At 42.2% G+C, this 20,566-nt stretch overlaps 3 protein-coding genes and 1 long non-coding RNA gene across 6 annotated transcripts in view; 1 reads left to right on the forward strand and 3 right to left on the reverse strand.

The window, feature by feature from the left end:
* On the reverse strand, positions 1-6,308 carry LOC142944826 (MAPK regulated corepressor interacting protein 2-like). The gene is made up of 5 exons (XM_076085974.1): positions 5,767-6,308; positions 5,596-5,665; positions 4,915-5,054; positions 3,544-3,642; positions 1-487 (listed from the first exon to the last, which is right to left on the reverse strand). The coding sequence occupies exons 1-5, from the start codon at positions 5,819-5,821 to the stop codon at positions 417-419; spliced, it is 435 nt and encodes a 144-aa protein (XP_075942089.1). The 5' UTR covers positions 5,822-6,308; the 3' UTR covers positions 1-416.
* On the forward strand, positions 4,843-16,303 carry LOC142944830 (uncharacterized). The gene is made up of 3 exons (XR_012952884.1): positions 4,843-5,243; positions 8,471-8,696; positions 10,906-16,303. It is a non-coding gene; the product is annotated as an uncharacterized LOC142944830 (long non-coding RNA).
* LOC142944827 (glycerophosphodiester phosphodiesterase 1-like) lies at positions 6,513-11,542 on the reverse strand. The gene is made up of 6 exons (XM_076085975.1): positions 10,928-11,542; positions 9,424-9,599; positions 9,140-9,245; positions 8,856-8,948; positions 8,469-8,680; positions 6,513-8,258 (listed from the first exon to the last, which is right to left on the reverse strand). The coding sequence occupies exons 1-6, from the start codon at positions 11,186-11,188 to the stop codon at positions 8,111-8,113; spliced, it is 996 nt and encodes a 331-aa protein (XP_075942090.1). The 5' UTR covers positions 11,189-11,542; the 3' UTR covers positions 6,513-8,110.
* Positions 11,618-20,566, reverse strand: part of dnaaf5 (dynein axonemal assembly factor 5) — a 22,324-nt gene continuing 13,375 nt past the window's right edge. For 2 of the 3 annotated variants that reach the window (XM_076085972.1, XM_076085971.1), the window contains exons 10-13: positions 17,904-18,054; positions 16,004-16,160; positions 15,536-15,727; positions 11,618-12,316 (exon numbers count right to left, since the gene is read on the reverse strand). In XM_076085972.1, coding sequence (XP_075942087.1) covers positions 12,162-12,316; positions 15,536-15,727; positions 16,004-16,160; positions 17,904-18,054 — 655 coding nt within the window. In that variant the 3' untranslated portion in view covers positions 11,618-12,161. Of the gene's footprint in view, positions 12,317-15,535; positions 15,728-16,003; positions 16,161-16,656; positions 16,720-17,903; positions 18,055-20,566 lie in introns of those variants that run through there. The other variant, XM_076085973.1, reaches the window with a different exon arrangement.

Below are 20,566 nucleotides of genomic sequence, written 5' to 3' on the forward strand. Positions count from 1 at the left end.
TGTCATTGAATCTAATAAAATGCTTTTTATTTTATGTAGCTGTTGACGTCCTGTGTACATTATCAATAAGATGAGTAAACATACCAAGACGGCTTCTTGAAAATACAATTTTACTGCATTTCAAAAGGAACATGACATCTCTCTTGTGAGGGCGGCAAGATGAGCTGAACCCCACGTCGTCCTGCAGTCTGACGCAGAATATTTTTAGAGAGGGATTGGCAAGTTCAAAGGCGAGAGTTCAAGTGAGGTGATTCTGTGGTTTCTATGCGAGCGTCCCAGCGCTGTCCGTCCATTTAAACCACATCGGGGCCTCTTTCAACCCGTCACACCAGCCCAGGCCTCCTCTCTCCACTGTGAGCCTGCTCCAGGTCTCCACTCCCGACCGTCTGTCAAGATTCACAAATTCCAGCCGGATGTCAGGACAGCTTGTCGATGTTGGCGAGGAAACGTTTTGCCCACCATTCATCCAGATCTATGGGAACAAACTCTGGAAAAAGAATCAAAAAGATTAAAAGTCTGTTGGCATTTGAGTTTTAGGGTCTTTACATCCTAAACCAGTTGAAATATGCAGAGAAAATTTCGCAACCATTTTTTTTTTTGGGTCCTAAAGTAATGACGAACATTGAATAGCAGTAGATACATTTATAATATATCTACAAATATATAAAAATAGAGAACGAGACATGCCTTGATACTAAGTTGTCGTTTTTGTTGGTGATATTTTAGTTTTGACGCTGATCGGAGCTGACCGTGAGCCAGTGTGCATTTACAATACTGAGTGTTTGTCGCCCTCCGGTGGTCACGGTGAGAAACTGCAACATTAAGTTAAATTCGTAGCTAACAAACTGGTTATAATATCTCGTTTAAGTCAAAAGGTGAAATCAGTATGTCTACAGAGAAACGTATATAAATCCATTGTGTTCTCATGCGGTCAGTTACAGATTAGAACGACGTAATACGGTATTTATATTTAGAACGACCGTTTGAATCATTTGAGGTAATAACGGAATCCCAAGTCACACGCTGCCCTCTGGTGGTTACAATGAGGAACTGCAATATGTATATCAATTAAGCTAACGCCAATACAGCAGTTGTAGCATACTTTCAAAATAAGGTGAAGAAAATGAAAACAAATAACACGGAAGTAATCACAATTTCTTTATGAATAAGCTTTCTAAATCTGCCTTTTTATACGACGTTTGATTATGGTATCCTATACTATGGCATTGACCTATGAGTTTTTCAAAATTTGATATGACATACTATATTAACACCTTATTTAATGATACGTTATGATTTCTACTTTGACTATATATATATACTATAACTTTTTACTATACGATTTTTTTTAAACTTCTTTTCACATGACTTTCAACACTATAGCTACGGTCGTAAAGTCAAACAATTACCTCCTCACGTGTATTCCTAAACATTTTCCTTGACTTCGAAGGAAAAGGTAACAAGGTCAAGGAAGTATGTGAAGGAGAATTCTTAAGGATTCAGGAAAAGACAACTGTGGCACTCAAAGAATCCGACACTACAACAAAGAAGGACTACAAAAGTGCAACAGAAATATGGCCCCATGAAGTCTTCAAAGCTACAGCATGCAGGCTATATCAACAGAGCCTTTTCTGACAGACTGCTTCCCTCGTGGTGTGTGATAACAAAATGGTTATCACGGTCTATTCATCAACACAAATCCCATGTTTTTGACATTCTAACTATACTATGACTTTTGTGGAAAAAAAAAAAAAGTCAGTGCTATACTATGACTTTATTATAACTTTTTTGGACATACTATTTTTTTTACTTACACTATACTATGACTTTTAATGGCATACTATACTATGGCATTATATTACTTACTATCATGTGACATTTTAATTACACACAACATATTTTTTTTACGGCACACTATACTATGACACTTTATTATGAAATATTAATGACTTACTATACTATAACTTTTCATGGCATATTATAACGTGACATCTTTTGTGACTTTTTATGACATACTACACTATGACCATTTTATAGCATACTATTACACTTTTTGGTGGTTTTTCTATAACATTCTACTATGACTTTTATATGGCATACTATATGACATGTATTGGGCCTTTCTTATGGGTTACTATACTATGACTTTTTTTCATCACGTACTACACTATGAATATTTTATGACATGCTATACTATGACATTTTAGTGACTGTTTTATGGCATACTGTACTATGACTTTTCATGGCATATTGTAATAGGACATCCTTTATGACATGCTATAACATGACTTTTCTATATCATAATACAAAATGACTTTTTGCGACATACTATACTATGACTTTATTCTTACAAATTTCCCCCTGGGGATGAATAAAGTATATATCTATCCATCTATCCATCTCATTCTAGCATACTATAACTTTTTTTTAAAGAGAAGTCCGTTTTGTACTGGGAGCCAATGAAGTTATTTCAGGACCAAAATAACATAAAGTGTGTGTGAGGACTCATTTTATTTAAGCTTGAGCTTACTGACTGTTTAAATAGAGTTAAAGTAGTCGAACCCGTTTGAGATGAATACATGAACCAGTTTCTGAGAGTCAGTTGGAGATGTGAATGCTCGATGACATTAGTTATAAAAATCTCTTATTACATTCTTTATCAATTAATATACTATAACTTTGAGGACTTTTTATGACGTTCTATAATATGACAGTTTTATGAAATGCTATTTTATGACTTAATTATATTTTACATAAAATACTATGGTATGCCTTTATATAACATTTTTCCATGACTATTTTTTATGCATTTTTTTTATTATTTTAAATATTGTTTTTTATGCCATACTACTATACTGTGACATTTTTCTGTCATCCTATACAACGAAATATTTTTGTAACATAGTGGAGACCATAGTGTTTGACCATCAGACAATGATATTCCCGTACATCACATAAAGAAACGCATAAATGAATGAAGTGAAACAAAGTGGCCATTCATCCCGTTTATCGTGCAAGGAAAAAATTGATTTCCTCGAAAGACTGGTTGTGTAAGATTGTCATGTTGGCTACACATTTGAGTTCAGTGCTGGCTGTAGCAGGATTTTCATTATTATCTGCATATGCTAAGAACACCAATAATCCAAAACTGAAGCGTACAGACCACACGCATGTGTCAACAAAGTTGGCACAACTCATGTAGACCACGAGGAGAGACAGGCTTGTGACCTCTGCTGGCTTCCCTCCAGCTGGACGGATCAGAAGCAGGTCCACTAATCCTTGTTTGGCATAAACCAATGCAACCTATTAACAGTAGGTCTTTGGGCTGTTGTCATCAGACAAAATAACAACTAAAAAAAATGAAGGATTCACCACTACTTCAAAGAAAACGTTCATGAAACACCTGTGTCAAAGCACATGTCCTGTAGATGCTTTACATTGACATATTTGGACATGAAAATCTTGTTTAGTTACGCCGTAACCATTAAAATGCACATGAATGCGAGGAGGACCGTGGGGAGGAGGAGGAGAAGCTGTACTCACTGTCCATGTGCAGGCTCGGAGTGGTTTCTTTGTACTGGACTGCTCCCTGGGCCTCCTCTGGCCCCTGGCCGGGCCCCTGCTGCACCACCTCCTGCCAGGCTAAAAACACAACGACTCGGTCAGCACATCTACTACTAATACTTATAAGCTAATATACAGTATGTTGACACTTGAAGACATCCCTTTGGGCTCTGGGAAAATTTGGGGCATTTTTTTTCCAGTTTTTCCAGCCAATAAATTAATCAAAAATAATCTCAAGAAGCAGATTAATCCATTACAATTATTATTATTACAGCTAAAATAAGCATTAGCTGCAGCTTTAACTGCAAGTCTATAATTTGCTTTAATACGCCTCTGATAAACAACAGAGCCTGTGCAGGAGCCAGGATTCAACATAGTTGATTTATAGTTAGAATAAATAATGATAATCTGAACCCAAGAACATAGTATTAAAAATGTAATTAGTGGGTAATGGCAAATTGTATCTACCAAGTTAAAATCGTCTGCACCCCAGTGTCACAACCACAGCAAGAAACAAATAGTCCACAAGGCCAACTGCTTCAAAGGGCCTGCTTGCTACTCCTGCCACTCATTGGTATTTCAAAGAATGCACCATGTGGACTGCTCCCATGTAGTTAGTGTGTGAGTGTGTGTGCGTGTGTGTGTGTGTGTGTGTTTGAGTTGTATCTTTGGTAGCTGCCCTCAGGTCATGACTTTCAGAAAACCCTTGTTTATAGCATGTATTGAGTTATTTCAGAGAATGAATCAACCCTGAACAGCTCTCTTTCTCAACAGGGGGGGGGGGGGGGGGGGGGGCGGGCCTTCTTTGTGTCCTTGTCCACTAAACACCAAGGTTACTGGAGTTGTTTATGAGTTGCTGTGGCTGAGCTTCAACACCAAGCAGCCAAGCTACATGAAGTCTCCCAGAGACTGAATGAGCCTGTGCATGTTAAAGAGAAGTGCTCACTCCAAAACTGGGTCACAGAGATTCATCCAGACCCAATAAAACACTTCAGCCTGTCAGAAGTCTTTGTTTACCTGAAAGGGGGACAACAAGACTCCTTTCCCTGAGTGGCTGCTAGTTTAAGCCAAAAATGCAATTTCCTTCAGCACATGTGCCAGCGTGGGTCATGAGAAGTGTGATATGTGGGTGTGAAGGCATTTTTCTGCTAGGTGCCTATCATGGCTATCAGTGTCAGAGCAGCTGTGTGTGGGGGAGGCCTCAGAGGGGGGGGGGGGGGGGGGGGGGGGGGGAGGTTAGCATTTCATCTAAACACTTGATGGTGAAACAATGGCATTCACAAAACAGTCGACGAGGGACAGGTTTCTGGTAACGGTGAGACAATAAAAAGTGTTCATGTGTTCCCTTACCGTCATAGACAAATTTGACGTTTTCCTCGTGCACAGGTGTGAAGCTCTCTTCCTGCTGGTGGTCTGCAGGGAGAGCCGGAGCAGGGTGATGGTACTTCTTACCATTCGGACGGCTGAAAACTATCTTGGGTGCAGGAAGGCTGATGGGTATAAGAAAAAAAACAACATGTCACAAATTAATCTGATATTTTCTGCAAATTCTGCACATCTGACAACTCTCATGTCTCAAAAGTATCAGCCTTTGGGCCTAAAAAGCAGGGTCGGTTGTGTGGGAGTCAGAGATTGAACAGCTGAATGAAGGACCATGTGCCTCCTTGACTTCCTACAAGGTCAGTCACACACACACACACACACACACACACACACACACACACACACACACACACACACACACACACAGTGGTTTAAAGGTAGCAAAACAGCCCAGCAGGCAGACTGAGTCTCAGTGAAGCTATTGTGTGAAGAAGTTATAAATCATTCAGGCTGATGAACAAACGCCGTCCGTCTCAAGCTGGTGACGTCCACTGCTGCGATAGAACACTGTCATTCACTAACACACGCTTTAACGAACCCAACTTAATCTGGACACACATGAAAAAGCATCACAGACGCAGTACTGGGGGCACTAGGGTGGGTTTTCATTACCAGCAGGAGATGTCACTCCAACAGTTGCACACTTACTCAGGGATACTCCAGGACGTCTGTTTGTGCTTGAAGTCGTTTATTTGGTTGTCAAGTTGCTGAGTCTGCCCTACAAATTAAGGAAAATTCATATTTTACTTTTAAAAAAAACAAGACAAAACAATTGGTACCAAGTGAATGTCTGCTGGATCGGTGTGTTCAGTGTCTCACCTGTCCGTCGCTGGGTGACCAGTTTGCTGGGACCTCTTGTAATTGTGTACATCATGCGCAGGAAGAGTCACCTGTGCAATTTGAGTTTGGCACTTTGAAGTAACAAGTCCAGACGGTGCAGGTACAAGGGGGGCAGCACGCCTACTTTAATCAAGGGCACTGTAAGTCGAACACGTTGCTCCAGGATCTGTCGATGAATAAAAGACTCCCTCGATGTGATAAGAAGTGTCAGTCCTCTCCTCAGCTGATCAGGCTGGATTCCACTCACAGGGCGAAAGTTTGAAGCCAACGCAAATGCACAGAGCTGACATGAGACGACACAAGGTGTTTGGTAACCGCGTAGAGAACAGAACCGTGCGCCGATTTCTTCTCCGCGTAAAACCAGCAGTCGGGGCGCATCTCATCCAGCGACCCTCCCCCCTTTCACCTGCCGGTGCCCCAGTCCAGACCTTTAACGCAACTCACTTTGGGTGCTGAAGTGTCCTGCACTTCCACAATGTCACACAACCTGAAACAGCGTCTGCCATTCATGAGTGGACGCAAACACCGTCGAAGCGCACCACTTCTTGACGTTCACACACGCCTCCCTCGGCGTTTTAAAGAGACAGTGTCCCCCGACATTTAGACCGAGGTCCACTATTTTCTTCACAATTCCATAAATAATTGTATTAATAATTACTTCCCCCGCTACACATGTTCCTGGATGTTACATAAATAAAATGCTACCAGATGAGTTAAACTTGCAGAATGAGAATTTATTCAATGGAGATCATGTGTCTGCTGCTTCATGTGGCCCCCATGTGCCCAACAGTGTTTACAGTACACGCAGGTGAGGTCAGGTGCAGAGTGCAATCACATACACAAGACTATGTTTACAATGCAACCGAGCTTTACTAGAGAATATACTGACTGATAATGTGATCAATTAAAAGATGGGTGGACAAAGATACCCAGCTGGCAATCAACAGAAACCAATACAAAGAACACTCGTACTAATACTTTTTTTAAAACTATAATTTAGGGTTTTCACTTAACCTCCATCAGTTGAGTCACATTCTTTTATTTCAGAAGAGGAACATAAGATATTTTGACGAGTGATCTCATGATTTATCTTAACACTACAGGAAAGAGAAAGAAAAGATACATGTTTATATATATATATATATATTTAACTCTGAGAAACAAGTTTAAATATGACCGTTTTCAGGCAAAACAATTAAGTTCGATTAAAATAAGAGAAAGCATTTCTCCCTCTTAAAGCTCTGAGGAGAGTTGTTTAAAGCAGCATTAGATCATTATAACAGGAAATATGACTGAAAAGTTAAATGAAAAGGTTTTATGTTATCTAGTCCAAAAACAATTTCGCAGATGACATGGTAATTTGCACCTATACTTTTATTTGATTTTGTCATGATTATTTTTATTTATAATATTTTCTTTTTACAATTCAGGTACGAGCCAATATCACAAACAAATTGTTTTCCTTCTCTGATGATTCATTATGAAGGTATTAAAGAAGTATATATGAAGAATATATTTGAGTTTACACTCACACGTGTCTCAGGATTCATTGGCACACTTACTTTCCCTTCGTTGGAGCATCAAATCTGATATTATTTCAATTAAAATTCTTGTGTATTAGTGCAGTTAATGAGTAATGATAGAAGGCAAGTTACTGAACAATCAATGATCATCATAACAGACTCGAGAAAATCCCTTGTTAATAGTCTATTAGTAAATAAATCTCACGATGGCAGGCATTGATATGTTACAAATATAACGTTACAACTATTTACACGGATGTTTCTGAAAGATCAGAACAGAAGGTAGAAAAGTCTTTTAATGGACCATAATCCTATGTAACCTAATCCTGGTCTAGGAGAGTTATAGGTACTGCTGCTGGTAGTAGGATAAAGACTAGGAAGTATAGAGCTGGGTCTTTGTGGTTTACTGGATTTAAAAGGAAATGACCTGTATGCCAGCTACAGGTAATGCCGTGTTCTTACCTCTCCAGTAAATCACATGTATTTCTATAAAGCTTGGATTGTTCGATTGCCACAACAAAGTTGTTTAGCACCAAATATCTAGCATCCCCCCCACCTTATAATTAACTTCATCTACATATTATACATACATTTATTCATACATATAATTTAGTATTTTATGTTCTTTAAAAGGACAATAAACTGGGAAATGTATTAATTATGGTAATTATGTAGTCTTGTCAAACTAAGGAGTTTCCAAAATGTCATCTTTTACAAGTTGAAAACACTTGAGATTTAAATCATCCCTGTCTGTGTGTGTGTGTGTGTGTGTCTGTGTGTGTGTGTGTCTGTGTGATCGTTCAGTAACGTGGATCACAGTCTTCCAGCAGACTCTCAGTGATGTAGCCAATCTTCAGCAGATTTTGGTAGTAGTCTTTCTCCACAGCAGTGTTAACAATCCAGCCCACCACCTCCACACCTCGGTCGGCCCAGTACTGAACGTAGTCCCTGAGCGACAGAAGGAAGGAAATACATTTACAGCTCACTGAATAAGATAAGCCCCACAGCCAGACAAATATCTTTTAGTTGCAATAAGTACATGATATAGCATAGTGAATATATATATATATGAGAAAGACAGGTATATCGTTAGGCATCGTTAGCCCTGAGCTTTGCGGCTGTGCATTTTAACGCCAAAAAAAACAAAATGTCACCTACAGTGAGATGAAGTCTTTCTGTACGAGGATGGCAGAGACACCACAGAGTTTCCACAGTATGTGGTGGTGGGCCCAGTCCAACAAGACGTCCAGAATCCCCATCCACAGCTGACCCGATGTCGTCAGGGACCGAGAAGTGCCATCGCTGAAGCGGCTCAGTCTCCAGGGGCGGTGGATGAGAGCCGTGACCACGTTGGGGTCCGTCTGGCGCATCTGTGGGCCGCAAGAGGTCGGAGTCAACAGAGTACTGTCAGAATTAGAAAAAGGGTCTGCCTCTTCAGGCAGAAGCAGTCTCTTCATCAGTTAAAAGCAGCAAACCAGAAATCCAAACATTGTAATAGCTTTCTAAAGACTTTCATTTGTGTTAATCAGTCATATGTTTTGTTACCTTGTAGATGACTTTGGGTTCAAAGGAAGAAACAATGCTGGAATTGTAAAGGACAGGGAACTTCTTATACATCTCACGGAGCACTGATGCAGCCTAGAAAAGAGGACACGTTTTCAATGTTCCATAAAAAACAAGAGATTACCAACAGAACATTATTTAAATATCCGATAATAAACCGTCTAACGTCTCTGCATTAAAGCATATCTTTAGGCTACAGCCAGCTTACATCATTGTTCCATATATGCATGCATTCATATATATTTTTATGAAGTCCTTTTTAGTACCTTATCAGGTTGACCTTTGACATCAAAGAAGATGGTCAGCTGGTGTCTGATGCATTCCTCCACTGCCTCCTGCAGAGTTGGGACCTTCTCCCCACTGAACTTGTCCCTGGAGATGAGATTTCTCCCTTATTGTCTTTCAAATTTGTGACAAAGCAACCGAGTAGAGATATTTTAAATGGTGACAAGTACATCTTATGTCATGGTACCACTGTCCTTTGTTTCTTTATCCAAACATTGAATCACAAGCTAGACTAGCAGAAGTGACGGCTCAATGTGCAGCTTACTTCAGCCTGTGACGAGCAGCAGCATCTAGTTTCTTAAGTTGGACCAACAGCAGATTGCTAACTGGTCCAGAGCCGTTGGTGGTGCGGTCCACAGTCTCATCATGCATCAGTATGGGCACTCCATCCGCTGTGAAACTCAGGTCCAGCTCCACTCCAGTTGCCCCGTTTCTACTGGCCTAAAGCAGGGCATCACAGGGACATCACAGTGACATCACAGTGACATCACAGTGACATCACAGTGACATCACAGTGACATCACAGTGACATCACAGTGGCATCACAGGGACATCACAGGGCAGAAGAAGATGTAAAGATAGATTTCTTTTGCAAAATGGAAATTTACTGACAGGTAGAAAAATGGTTTTGGCTTGGGGTTGGGAACAACGGGAGAAAACGAGTAAGTAAGGAAGTTCAACTCAGTAAGTTAGTATTTAATAGTAAGGATATTTCTTCCATATCTGTGGACAGTGTGCACATCTTCCAGTGCAACAGCCACATGCAGAGTACAGTAGATGTGTAACATGAAAGAAGAAGAGGCAAACAGGCAACGTATTCAAATGGCGCATGTTGATTTGAATGTGTCTTTAGAACACATAGAGTTAACGGATATAACATTTGAAGGGTGGATACTCCAGTTTTAGGTTTTTTTGCACGTCAAAAGGATGCACATAATTGTCACCAGAATGCCCACAAATGGTGCAAACCAGAGGTACCTGCCCATGTTCAGTAATACAGACAAGGTTCAGTAGCAGCAACCTGGAGCTCTCCTCCATCATTATCAACTCCAAAACAGTTGTTTCAGTGCTGTGCCCGTCACAAAATCTAGAGCACAATTGATTACGTCATCTTATCCTCCAATTTCAATAGCTGCCAAGCTGCCGAGGGAAGGTTAAATAGGCTAATGTGTGAGAAGAGGCTTTGTAGAACAAAAGAAACTCATCCAGAGGTGAAGAAACTGGACAGGTGAGAGGCATTAGGAAGAGTATAGAGCTTAGGATGCTAACTGCATGTAGGACAGTTACGCCACAAGCACAGCCGACTCAGCACCTTCAGTATGTGAAAAAAAAAAAAACAGAAACAGAGGGTGGAGAAATGGTTTATAAGTGTGTAGACTTCATCACGAAGATGGAATCAATTCATCAGAGCATAATGAGCCACCGATCGGATGGAAAAAAAAAGCTAACCAGCTATAGTCTCCCTGTCCATTCAGAATTGCAGATGTGGCGCTCAGCTTACGCTGCACAATGGGAAGTCACGACATGCAAAGCATAAACAGTTTAATAAGCTATCAATACAATTATTATTGCACAAAATCGGTCATTGGCTTAATATTCCTTTGCACCTGCAGTGCTCTAGATTCCAACAGAAACTAAATATAGAGAAGTATTTGGGTGTTGAATATGTAGCTACATTTCTACAGCCTATATACTTAAGTTGTATAGTAGGGCACACAGTCACAGCTACATATTTGCATTTAAACAGAAGACTGATGCCCGCATGCCACCTCTCTGATCGCTGCCACGGTGTTCTCCGGAGCGTCGTAGCTGCCTCCGCGGAGCGCCACCACCGGGACGCCGCCCGACGGAGCCCTGGGCCGGAGGACGCGGCCGGCCTGGTCCGCTGGCACCGGAGGAAAGCGGAACATCACCATGAAAACGTAGAGGAATGCGGTGAGCAGAGAGGCTCCGGTGGCGCTCCGCGTCCCCAACACCACCAGCAGAAACACCGCCGAGAAATACACCACCTCATCTCCGATCTGCAGCATCTTGAAACGGGCCCGGACGCAATATTTATGTCACGATCGGAGCGGAAAGAGTCGTTGTTGTTCAGAAAGATGCCATGGATGAAGCTCTGTTGTCAGCACGCAGGTGACTGCATGGCGGAGAGCAGATTAAACGCACGAGGACTGCAAATCAGCAGCTCGTTTCGTGAATAGATGGGAGGATGGAGAGGTAACGTTACCGTCAATGTCAAGTTTGAAAAAATAAAATAAAATAAAAAAATATATATATAAATAAATAAATATATATAAATACATAATGACAATTAGTCCATTGTCAGGTGTTTAAATACAGTTTATAGAGGTGAAGTGACTTTAGGATAAATGTGTAAAGTGCTATTTTGATTTTCACAATTTGTATAGAAACCATGAGTATTACTTTTATATACATTATTTAATAATGGGGTCATTCAATATTGAAAAGATTCAGATTTATTTGAATGTAATTTGCACTTGTACATCTCAATATTGAAGTATTGTTTTATAAAAAAGAAGAACAAACAAACACATGACCCCAGCTTCTCTTAGACTCGGCACCATCTGCAGTCAGGGATGGTGAGAGTTTTGGGTACAGGAATTCACAAAGAGATCTTATGAGTGTATCACATTTAAAACACAACCACAGTGCATCAAACATCGGTTTGTTTTCATTAAAGCCAAACATCAGAACCAAAGGATTACAGTCGCAGGAATGAACGCAGAAAAACAGTTCTTGAACAAATGGTCAAGGACATATTCTGTATTAAAAGGGATATTGAAAAGTTCAACTATAAATAAAAGTCATCTACTCACCCACACGAGAGCTAATTCATTCAAGGCAAGCATTTTCATTTTAAGGGGAACGAGTCCTAAAGTGAAAAATACTCCACCGTATTATTACCATCATGTTAGAGGTTGTTCATCAATGTTGTACAGTTAAAAGTGAGAGAGCTCTTTGAATTGAGGCACAACCTTCATGTCACTCAGGACGCTCTGCTGTGGCCTCTGTGGGCAGTGAGCCGATGTGCTGCAGCAGCTGGTCGCAGTAAAGACGACTCCGCTGTTGGTCTCTCACTGCCTCCGCCTCCCTTCTCAGAAGCGCCGGGTGGACCGAGCTGCCTTTCTTCAGAATCTCTGGACACACACAAACAGATAAAAAACAAAACCAAAGACTCAGGAGAGTCGGCGGCACTCAGGATGTGAGATGAAAGAGGACACAGCAGAAACACTCAAAGTTCTGCAGAAATATCCGCCATAAAAACTGCAGTAACCAAAGTTTTGACATTAAAAGCACACAAAAAGTATTGATTTTCTCATCTCAACAACCTCATTGGGCAAACTATTCCTTTGAGCCGAATTCTTCAGGGGTCTCCCAGTCCAAGTATGGAAGCTTGTGACCATCAGTTCAAATGAGTTGATGGTCTGATCACACCTGCTCTGATGCCTTTGTTTAAATTATTCTTCCATGTTGCTTTTGACAATGAATCAGGTCAATTTTTCTACATAAAACATGTACTTAGAGGGGAGAAGAGTTTCTCTAAAATTCAAATACTCAGCAAAAATGAAGTTTTTAGTTTCCAACATGGTGCAGGCAGATAAATAATCTCTGGATTTTATGTTTTCTGTAACAAAGTCAAAAAGCAGTTATGACGCCAGCAGATGGCAGTGATGAACTACAATACGTGAACCCCGCAACTCACACCTTGGATGTGCAGGTGCCCCTTTCTTCCGCTGGGAGGCAATGATCATCTGGTCAAATCTATCCCCCTTACTGTTCCCACACCGTCTGCTGGTTTTCAGAGGTATATTGAATTACTTGGAATTGCTGTCAATGGGTAAATGCTTCGGAAACCACAATGCAAAAGTGCTGTTCCAGCGGCGACACGCCATCACTCTGGATGAGTTAGCTCATGTAAACTCATCATCCGATACCCGCCTTTGTTCTTCAAGGAGATGAAGGGGATTTTTTTTTAGCTTTTCTGTATACTGTACTCAGATAGGATGGAGGTGGGGGTGGTGGGACTTTGAATCCAAGGAGAACAATGATGACTTGTGAGAAGTGAGCGTTACACCCGTGCCAACAGTCTGCGTGATTGAGCAGGTAGCAGCCTTGCTGCCAGGACGTCGGGATTATTAGGGTGGAGGACTAGATGAGTGAGAGAAGGAGGGATGAGAGGGAGACAAGGGGAGGGGGGGGGTGTCCATCATGCTGTCAGGACATGATGCACAAATCTAGCCACTTCACAGATATGCGTTTGAAATCCAAGAAGCATAAGAATGGGATCAACTATTAAAAGGAACAAAGAAAGATGGAGAGGAAGAAAGAGCGCGAGGAGGACGGGGAAAGAATAGAAAGCTTCAAACAGAGCCGTGCACGAGAGGGAGGAATGCCTCCACATTTGCGGCGCAGGCGGTTACGGGTGCTGTCAGATACACACGATCACTCGGCAAGATGTGAGGTCATCTCCTTTCACAAAGAGACTCCGAGCTGGCTCGGAATCTACTGGACTTTATGGAGATCACAGGTTGAAGAACACACAATGGCTCATATTTGTATCTTTACACTGTTTGGTTCAGATATCCTGAAACACTCTCTGAGGCTGCCCTTCTTTCATTAGTGGTGCACTACCAACATCTTCAGACATGAGAACTGTTTAACTCAACAAATAACTTAGGTTCGTCTGGTCAGCTAATTATGTTTACAGAATAAGACAATATTCTATATTTTTATCACTGTGAACAAATCCCATGAAAAGATTTAAAAACAAAAAACACCAACACTCAACACTTTCGGTCTTCCCTTGCCGATCTTTGAATCTCAAACCCAAATCAATTTGTTCCCACTGAAAAGGACATTTTTTTTAAATAAATGAGTCACACATGTACTGTTTATATTGTTATTAAAAAAAAGAAAGAAAAGGGGATATAATCTCTTAAAACAACTGTAGTTTTTAGCAAATGTTACTCAAACAGGATTAAATGCATGTTTATTCTGCCTTCTGCAGTCAAGGTTACAGACACTTTGATTAACTAATGACATCAACAAATCTTTATTGTCCTCGGAAGGCTTTCAAAAGCTGTCTTGCAGCGCTAGAATTCATGGTATGAGAACTACTGCTGCATCTGTGTGTGAGTGCCTTCGCCTCATTTCTTCTTATGTGAAGCAGTATGATGAAGATGAGAGATCCTGTAGAGAGGCCTCTCTGTGCTGGCTAAGGCTTCAGCCCTCACCTGCATCCTGTCAGAAGTAATGACAGCTAACATCCATGAGAGTGGGAGAGACTGAAAGACCAGAGGAGCCGAGCCTCGGTTACACACTTCAGGAAAAAGCCACTCAGACTTTCCACTGATACGTCAACAAACACAGCCGTGAAGCTAAGGGTTTGTCTGAAAACACAGAGTATGAGGTGAGGACGTTCGACGCACGGATAAAAGACGGGGGGGATTAAGCGGGATAGGTATGGGGACAGATATGGAAAGGTGGCGAGAGGACGGGGGCTCCCCCCATGTGGTTGTCATTAGATGTTCTGTGTTGGAGGGAGATCCTAGGTAGGGAGGCAGAGATTTGAACAGCCCAGTCTATGAGACTTCACTGGCAGGGAAGTTAATCAGATATCAGGGCTCACATATTGACCTGTGAAGTGTCTCTCTCATGTGGGTGCTTATCCATATCTGGATCTTGTGCTCCACTCGAGGGCCACCTCCCATTCAGCCCCTCGGGGGCTTGCTTTGGCAGGAGGAATTGCTTGAGCTGCTTTTGGTGATAAATTATGTGGAAAAGAAGGATAAAAAAAAAAAGTATAGGTGGAATCTTCTGGCAGCGAGCCAGGCAATAATCTAGTGTTTGATAGAGGATACCCCTATTCCCTCTCATCCTTCTGTGAGTGTCTGGAACACAGCAGGCCGGTCTGCAGATCATCACGGCAAAACTCCGCTTCCATCGCCACCAGCTTTACTATCTGTATCAGCCGAATGTGTTATTTCAAGCCATATACAGCATACTGTATGCACATAACGTTATCTTCACAATCCCTCCTCGTTCTTATCGGCACTAGCATCAAGGACGGTCAACAACGCATTAAAAGGCCAACTAGAAAAAGGTTTGCCGTTTTTGACAAGAGTTACAATTCTGATTAATAGTCAGGAATCATAAAGAGTTCAAGGAAAGGCTTCGGTGCATTCCACACAGAGCAAATCTTTTCTAAGATCCAGACTACTTATTCATGTTTACACACAGCATTATAGGGCCATGTGCATATCCTCCTGTTAGGCCCTTACCTTTAACTACCGATCAACACTCCCATCCTCATCTCTGAGGGTTTGCAGGTTCAAAACACCCCTTTCTAATCTTACCAAGCACTTTGTCCTGGACTGAGCCGTCGGGGTCATCCAGGTGCAGGAGGAGCTGCTGGAAGAGGAGCTGCAGATGAGCAGCACAGAGCTCAGGGTTGTAGTCTTTGGTTAGGCTGGACAGCCACAGCCCGAGGGCCTGCAGGGCAACGGCGCGCACCTCCTCGCTGCTGTCGTCCAGACGCTTCAGCAGCACTGTGGCACAGAAACAAATCATTCTAAACTATTTCACTGTTTAGTCTTTATCTTCATTATAATCAATGCCAAATTGAGGATGAATTTTCAAATGTCACATTTCTGTCATCCACAGTTATTTTAAATGTGAACAGACATTATAAATGAAGTAAAATGTGTCCCCATGCAATAATTGTGACATGTGATTTTATAGAATTAAATGGTAAAGTGTACATTTCGGCAGGCAGTGTGACAAAATGTAGTGCATTCATCTCTGTGTGTACGTTCAACACCTACTGGGATAGATCTTGTTGAGGGCCTCTGGGTGTAGACTGGTTCCTATGAGTCGGAGTATGGCTGACAGGGAGCGACAAGCAAACAGTCGGCCCATCTGAGAGTCTTCTTCCAGGGCCGACAACACCCGGGGACTCAGCTTCTCCTCCAGACACAGCAGCTGCACACAGAAAAGGCAGAGACCAGCATTCAAATCTATTAAATGTTGAATAACAAGTTCAATATCCGCGCACATGTGTAGTACAATTCAAACTCACTAAAAGGAGATTAAAGCAGTTTACAAAACGGTGGTTTTGTGTAAAAAAGTACTATTTCTTTCATGTAGATTTCCATAATGGTGAAAAATGCAAAAAATAAATACATTTAAACTTTCTAGAGTGACTGATTTGAGGCTGCATAGTCAGGACCACTTATTTTAATTCCCCCCCTTTCTAAAAAAATGTACTTCCATTTAATTTACAACCCTTATGATGATAACTACGGGCTGTAAATTAAATAGTAGTACATTTTTTTGAGAACTAGAAAAAACAAGGCCGATTAGTGAAAGTGGCGACACGTACCGAGCAAAACTCCTTTCTTCTTTTCAATTTCCAGACTTGTCTTCAATTATTTACATTGATTTATGCAGTTGTTTTGTATCCAAAGTGAAATATCACCTGAAGCACGACAGATTCACATCAGGCCTGGATTAGTTTATACAGACGGGGCATGGAGCCCAGCTTCAGAAGTACAGCGTAGACCGATGTTTTCATCACACCAACAGATGAGAAACAGAGGAAATGGACAAACAAGGTGAGGCTGAGCACACAGAATCACAGGCCATAGAGCTAATGGCTAAAACCTCTGTAACGCCGTCTGTTTGCTATCGAAACCGTGCGGGCGAAACAGTAAAAACGGGAGCGAGGGAATGAGACAGAAAGAGGCAGGAAAATTTGGCAGAGAACAGATCCGGCATTACATCAGTGACAATCTGAGGGTGCCGAGTGTAACTAGAGCTGCTAATTGTTTTCACAGGGAGTAGTGAGGAAACAGTGTCCTTCAAAATGAAATGCTGTTTGATGTGCCCATGGAAACAACACATAACCTTCTGTTGTTATAAGGACATGTTGTATATTTCAGCTATACTGTTACCTCATTTTGAACCTAAACTTGGAAGGCAACACTGCCCTGTTTAGCCACCACTTTTCCAGATTTTTTATTCTTGTGAGGACGTTTGGGTGCCATTAGATATTAAAAGTTGGATCACACACCTACACCCACGCTCACATTGTCCCCCCCCCCAGCTGTTTGCTTTGCCTTGTAGTTAAAGACGTGTGAATAGAATAAGTGTGTGAGCCGGTTTAAACTGGTCACTCTACAGAAGCAAGGGCAAACACAGCCATATGAGCGTGTGTGTGTGAGCACAAATACTGCAACTGGGCACATGCTCGGACAGGCAGGTGCAAGAGCTTGTCCCGGTGATAGTTCCTCCGTACAACAAGGGCTCAGAACAGGGGAAGGACTGTTCCTTCGGGACAAAGGTATGCGAACCCGTTGGCCCCCACGTACACCTGCTACCTGCCGCGGCCAACTCTTTCAGCCAAGCGGAGCAAGATGGCTGATATATTTTCCTAAATGACCAAGTGGGAGCGTCTATTTTGTTGTGAAATGGACAAAACAGAGAAGTAAATGTCAACTCCTAGTGGATTAAAAGAATGCAGTAACACATCTTTTCCTTTACAGCCAAGTCAATAAAAAGTGTTTCTGCAGAATGGATCAGGAGTACGTACTACTGGAGACCTTTGATATCTGGTGCTTGCATCCAATGCTCATCAGTCATTCTGCACAGGTGGAAATAGATGTAACCCCTGGGGTGTCATATGTGCAGGGCCCCTGCAGCTTTTATGTGTGTGTGTGTATGTACCTGTCCTGGTGTGATGGCCCCTCCATGCAGCAGGGCCAGCAGACAGCTGAGGGCGGAGGTGCGGACGGCAGCAGCAATACGACCTGCCCGCCACACCAGGTTAGGAAGCAAGACGTCACACAGGAACTTCTCCGACTCATCACGGAAATGCCTGGAAGGAGGCGGCGAGTAAAAATATTGAGACAGAAACAGGAGCAGAGAAAGACATTTCTGTTGCTTCATGTAGGAGGCCGATGGCGTTTATATAATTTTAACAACCAGCCAGCAATACTGCCAATTTTGAGGAGAAGTGAATTAGGATGGCGCCTGGTAATGCATCCATCCATTATCTGTAACCGATCATCCTGTTCAGGGTCGCTGGGGGGCTGGAGACAACCATTCACGCTCACATCCACACCTACAGGCAATTTAGAGTCATCAATTAACCAAAGCTGCATGTCTTTGGGCTGTGGGAGGAAGCTGGGGAACTCCAAAAGAACCCACGCTGCCAAGGGGGGGGATGGCTATACTGCAGTCACTTTCCTACACTTGATGTAAGACAGAAGCGGGGGGGGGGGGGGGGGGGGGGATAGTGGAGGACTGCACTGCCCTTTCGCTCCAAACCGGCTCTGGTAGATACCTCTAGCCTCGGACTGTTCAGCTGGTGTCACAACTTTGTCGCGACATTAATGTGCTGTGACGGTTCAGTGCCAGTAGGGGGAGACTGTGTGCCACTAATACAGCCAGGACTGTGTACTAATGCACTTGTTCAGTCTCTTCATCTTGAGCAGGTGTTAGAAGCTCATCATGAATGACGCCAGGAGATGGAGAGACATTTTTCCAAATAGTCTTTACCTTTATCTTGTATGTCTGTGCACACGCACATGCATACACATTTCCAGGAAATTTCATCCGTACACCTCATGGGTCTCTACACATTGGAGCTATCTGCACTTCTGTGCTGGTCACAAAGCAACTGCAGAGCACACAACAACCTCCCTCGCAGCTTAACAAGTCAATGAGTTTGTCATCAAGTAGGACTGGGCAGTGATTCAATTATATCGATTATTAGATTTCATCGGAAGTCATTTTATGCATTCTTTCTACAAATGTCTTTGATTTAAACTAAATTCCCCATTTAAGTGTTTGACATGGATGAAGAATTTGGTTCCATATACTGCAGAACATCCTCTGATTTCTTTATGGATGATTATGCATACATTTACCACTTCGTCCTATATATAGAGATTGTGGGAAATATCCAACATATTATTGTGATAATGTTATAAAAGTACATTGTCCATTGCTTTCTCAAGTCTTGAAATCTCTGCCATTATGTTGAGGTGAACTCATGTTACATATATATAATTATGTCACCTTATATACATTTTAAGGGAAACCACATGAGACATAAGAGGAATATCTCACCCCAATAGCATTTCTTTCTTGTTTTATGTCTTGAAAGCTGACATTAAGACTTTTCCAGTTCACGCGTGCATTAAAGCACACACTCTTATCTCCCTTGTAGGGGGCAGATGATTTGTGCCACATTCAGGGGAAAGAGGATGAACTTTCATTTCTCACACGTCACCTTCTACTTAAATTTCACATTCAGCTTTGTAATCACAGCACACAAATCCACATGAAACAAAGACATTATGTGTGTGTGTGTGTGTGTGGGGATGAAAGGAACTTATGAACGTATGTGTAGACGCTTACTTTCCCTTTCTGCTTGCTCTATAGTGGAGCTGTCATTATGTCATTTTAGTTGCAGAACAAAGAGAAGAGTTTTCTGTATGACTATCATTGCCCTCTTGATGACATATAGCGTGTGTGTGTGTGTGTGTGTGTGTGTGTGTGTGTGTGTGGGCTACAATCTGCTGAGCAAGCTCAGGTCATAAATTATGAATGGATGAATGGATAAAATGAGTATGAATGGAAATATTATGGCAGACTGCACCGCACAGCCCCATATACAGTAAGTTAAGCATTTGTTTGAAAGCTTTTGAAGGTGTAACATGATTTCTGTCTCCTGATGGTCCTGTGATCACCGGAGATACATGAGGAGGCAGTTAGCAGCACAGGTGGCCCCGCTGGGAGTGGCGAAGAGACAGAGGCTCCTTTTGTCTAAAACTCACTTTATGGATAAAATAATATGATGAGGGCTGAAAGCAAAAGGTCCAATTTCAACGTTTTTGGCAAAGGTGGCAGAATGTTTTGGCTTAAGAACACTTCCTGTTGTTTGTACACATTTTTCACTGACAAGGATATTATTTTGTCTGATGTTCTTTACACTGCTGCCAGGCTCATGCCAAAAGCGATCCCTCATATTAACCAGTAGAAACACCTGCCAAGCCTTATGGACCTTTTTATCTGTAGGGTTAGGATAATTTACACCCTGCACAGACCACAGACGGACAAACCTCGTCCACGGCAACCCCGTGGACGAGGTTTGTCTTTGTGATCGACAGCAGCAGCTGCTATGCTCGCTGGGACCCGGTGAGAGCCTCAGGTTTAATGCATTCCCTCAGATTAGAGCTCTGAGCCCGGCCTGAAGGCTGGACAGCTGAGGGCTCGGGGGGAACCCTGGAGGGTGAGAGTGGAAGCACAGAGGAAAAAACCCACAAACCAAAGCTTCTCTCTGGGTGCCAGACATCCCTCCTATCGTTCTTCTCTCATTAGTC

The sequence above is a fragment of the Anarhichas minor genome, unplaced genomic scaffold (assembly GCF_050575085.1).
Source record: "Anarhichas minor isolate MPS153535 unplaced genomic scaffold, ASM5057508v1 ptg000007l, whole genome shotgun sequence".
Lineage (NCBI taxonomy): Eukaryota > Metazoa > Chordata > Actinopteri > Perciformes > Anarhichadidae > Anarhichas > Anarhichas minor.

Excerpts from the sequence above, each read along its gene's own strand:
- LOC142944826 (XM_076085974.1), bottom strand. The coding sequence starts at position 5,821 with ATGATGTACACAATTACAAGAGGTCCCAGCAAACTGGTCACCCAGCGA. Across the intron at positions 5,666-5,766 it reads GGTCACCCAGCGACGGACAG|GGCAGACTCAGCAACTTGAC; the intron begins GTGAGACACTGA and ends CTTAATTTGTAG. Across the intron at positions 3,643-4,914 it reads CGTCAAATTTGTCTATGACG|CCTGGCAGGAGGTGGTGCAG; the intron begins GTAAGGGAACAC and ends TTGTGTTTTTAG.
- LOC142944827 (XM_076085975.1), bottom strand. The coding sequence starts at position 11,188 with ATGCTGCAGATCGGAGATGAGGTGGTGTATTTCTCGGCGGTGTTTCTG. Across the intron at positions 9,600-10,927 it reads CCGTGGCAGCGATCAGAGAG|GCCAGTAGAAACGGGGCAAC; the intron begins GTGGCATGCGGG and ends GCCCTGCTTTAG. Across the intron at positions 8,259-8,468 it reads CAGAAAGACTTCATCTCACT|GGACTACGTTCAGTACTGGG; the intron begins GTAGGTGACATT and ends TCTGTCGCTCAG.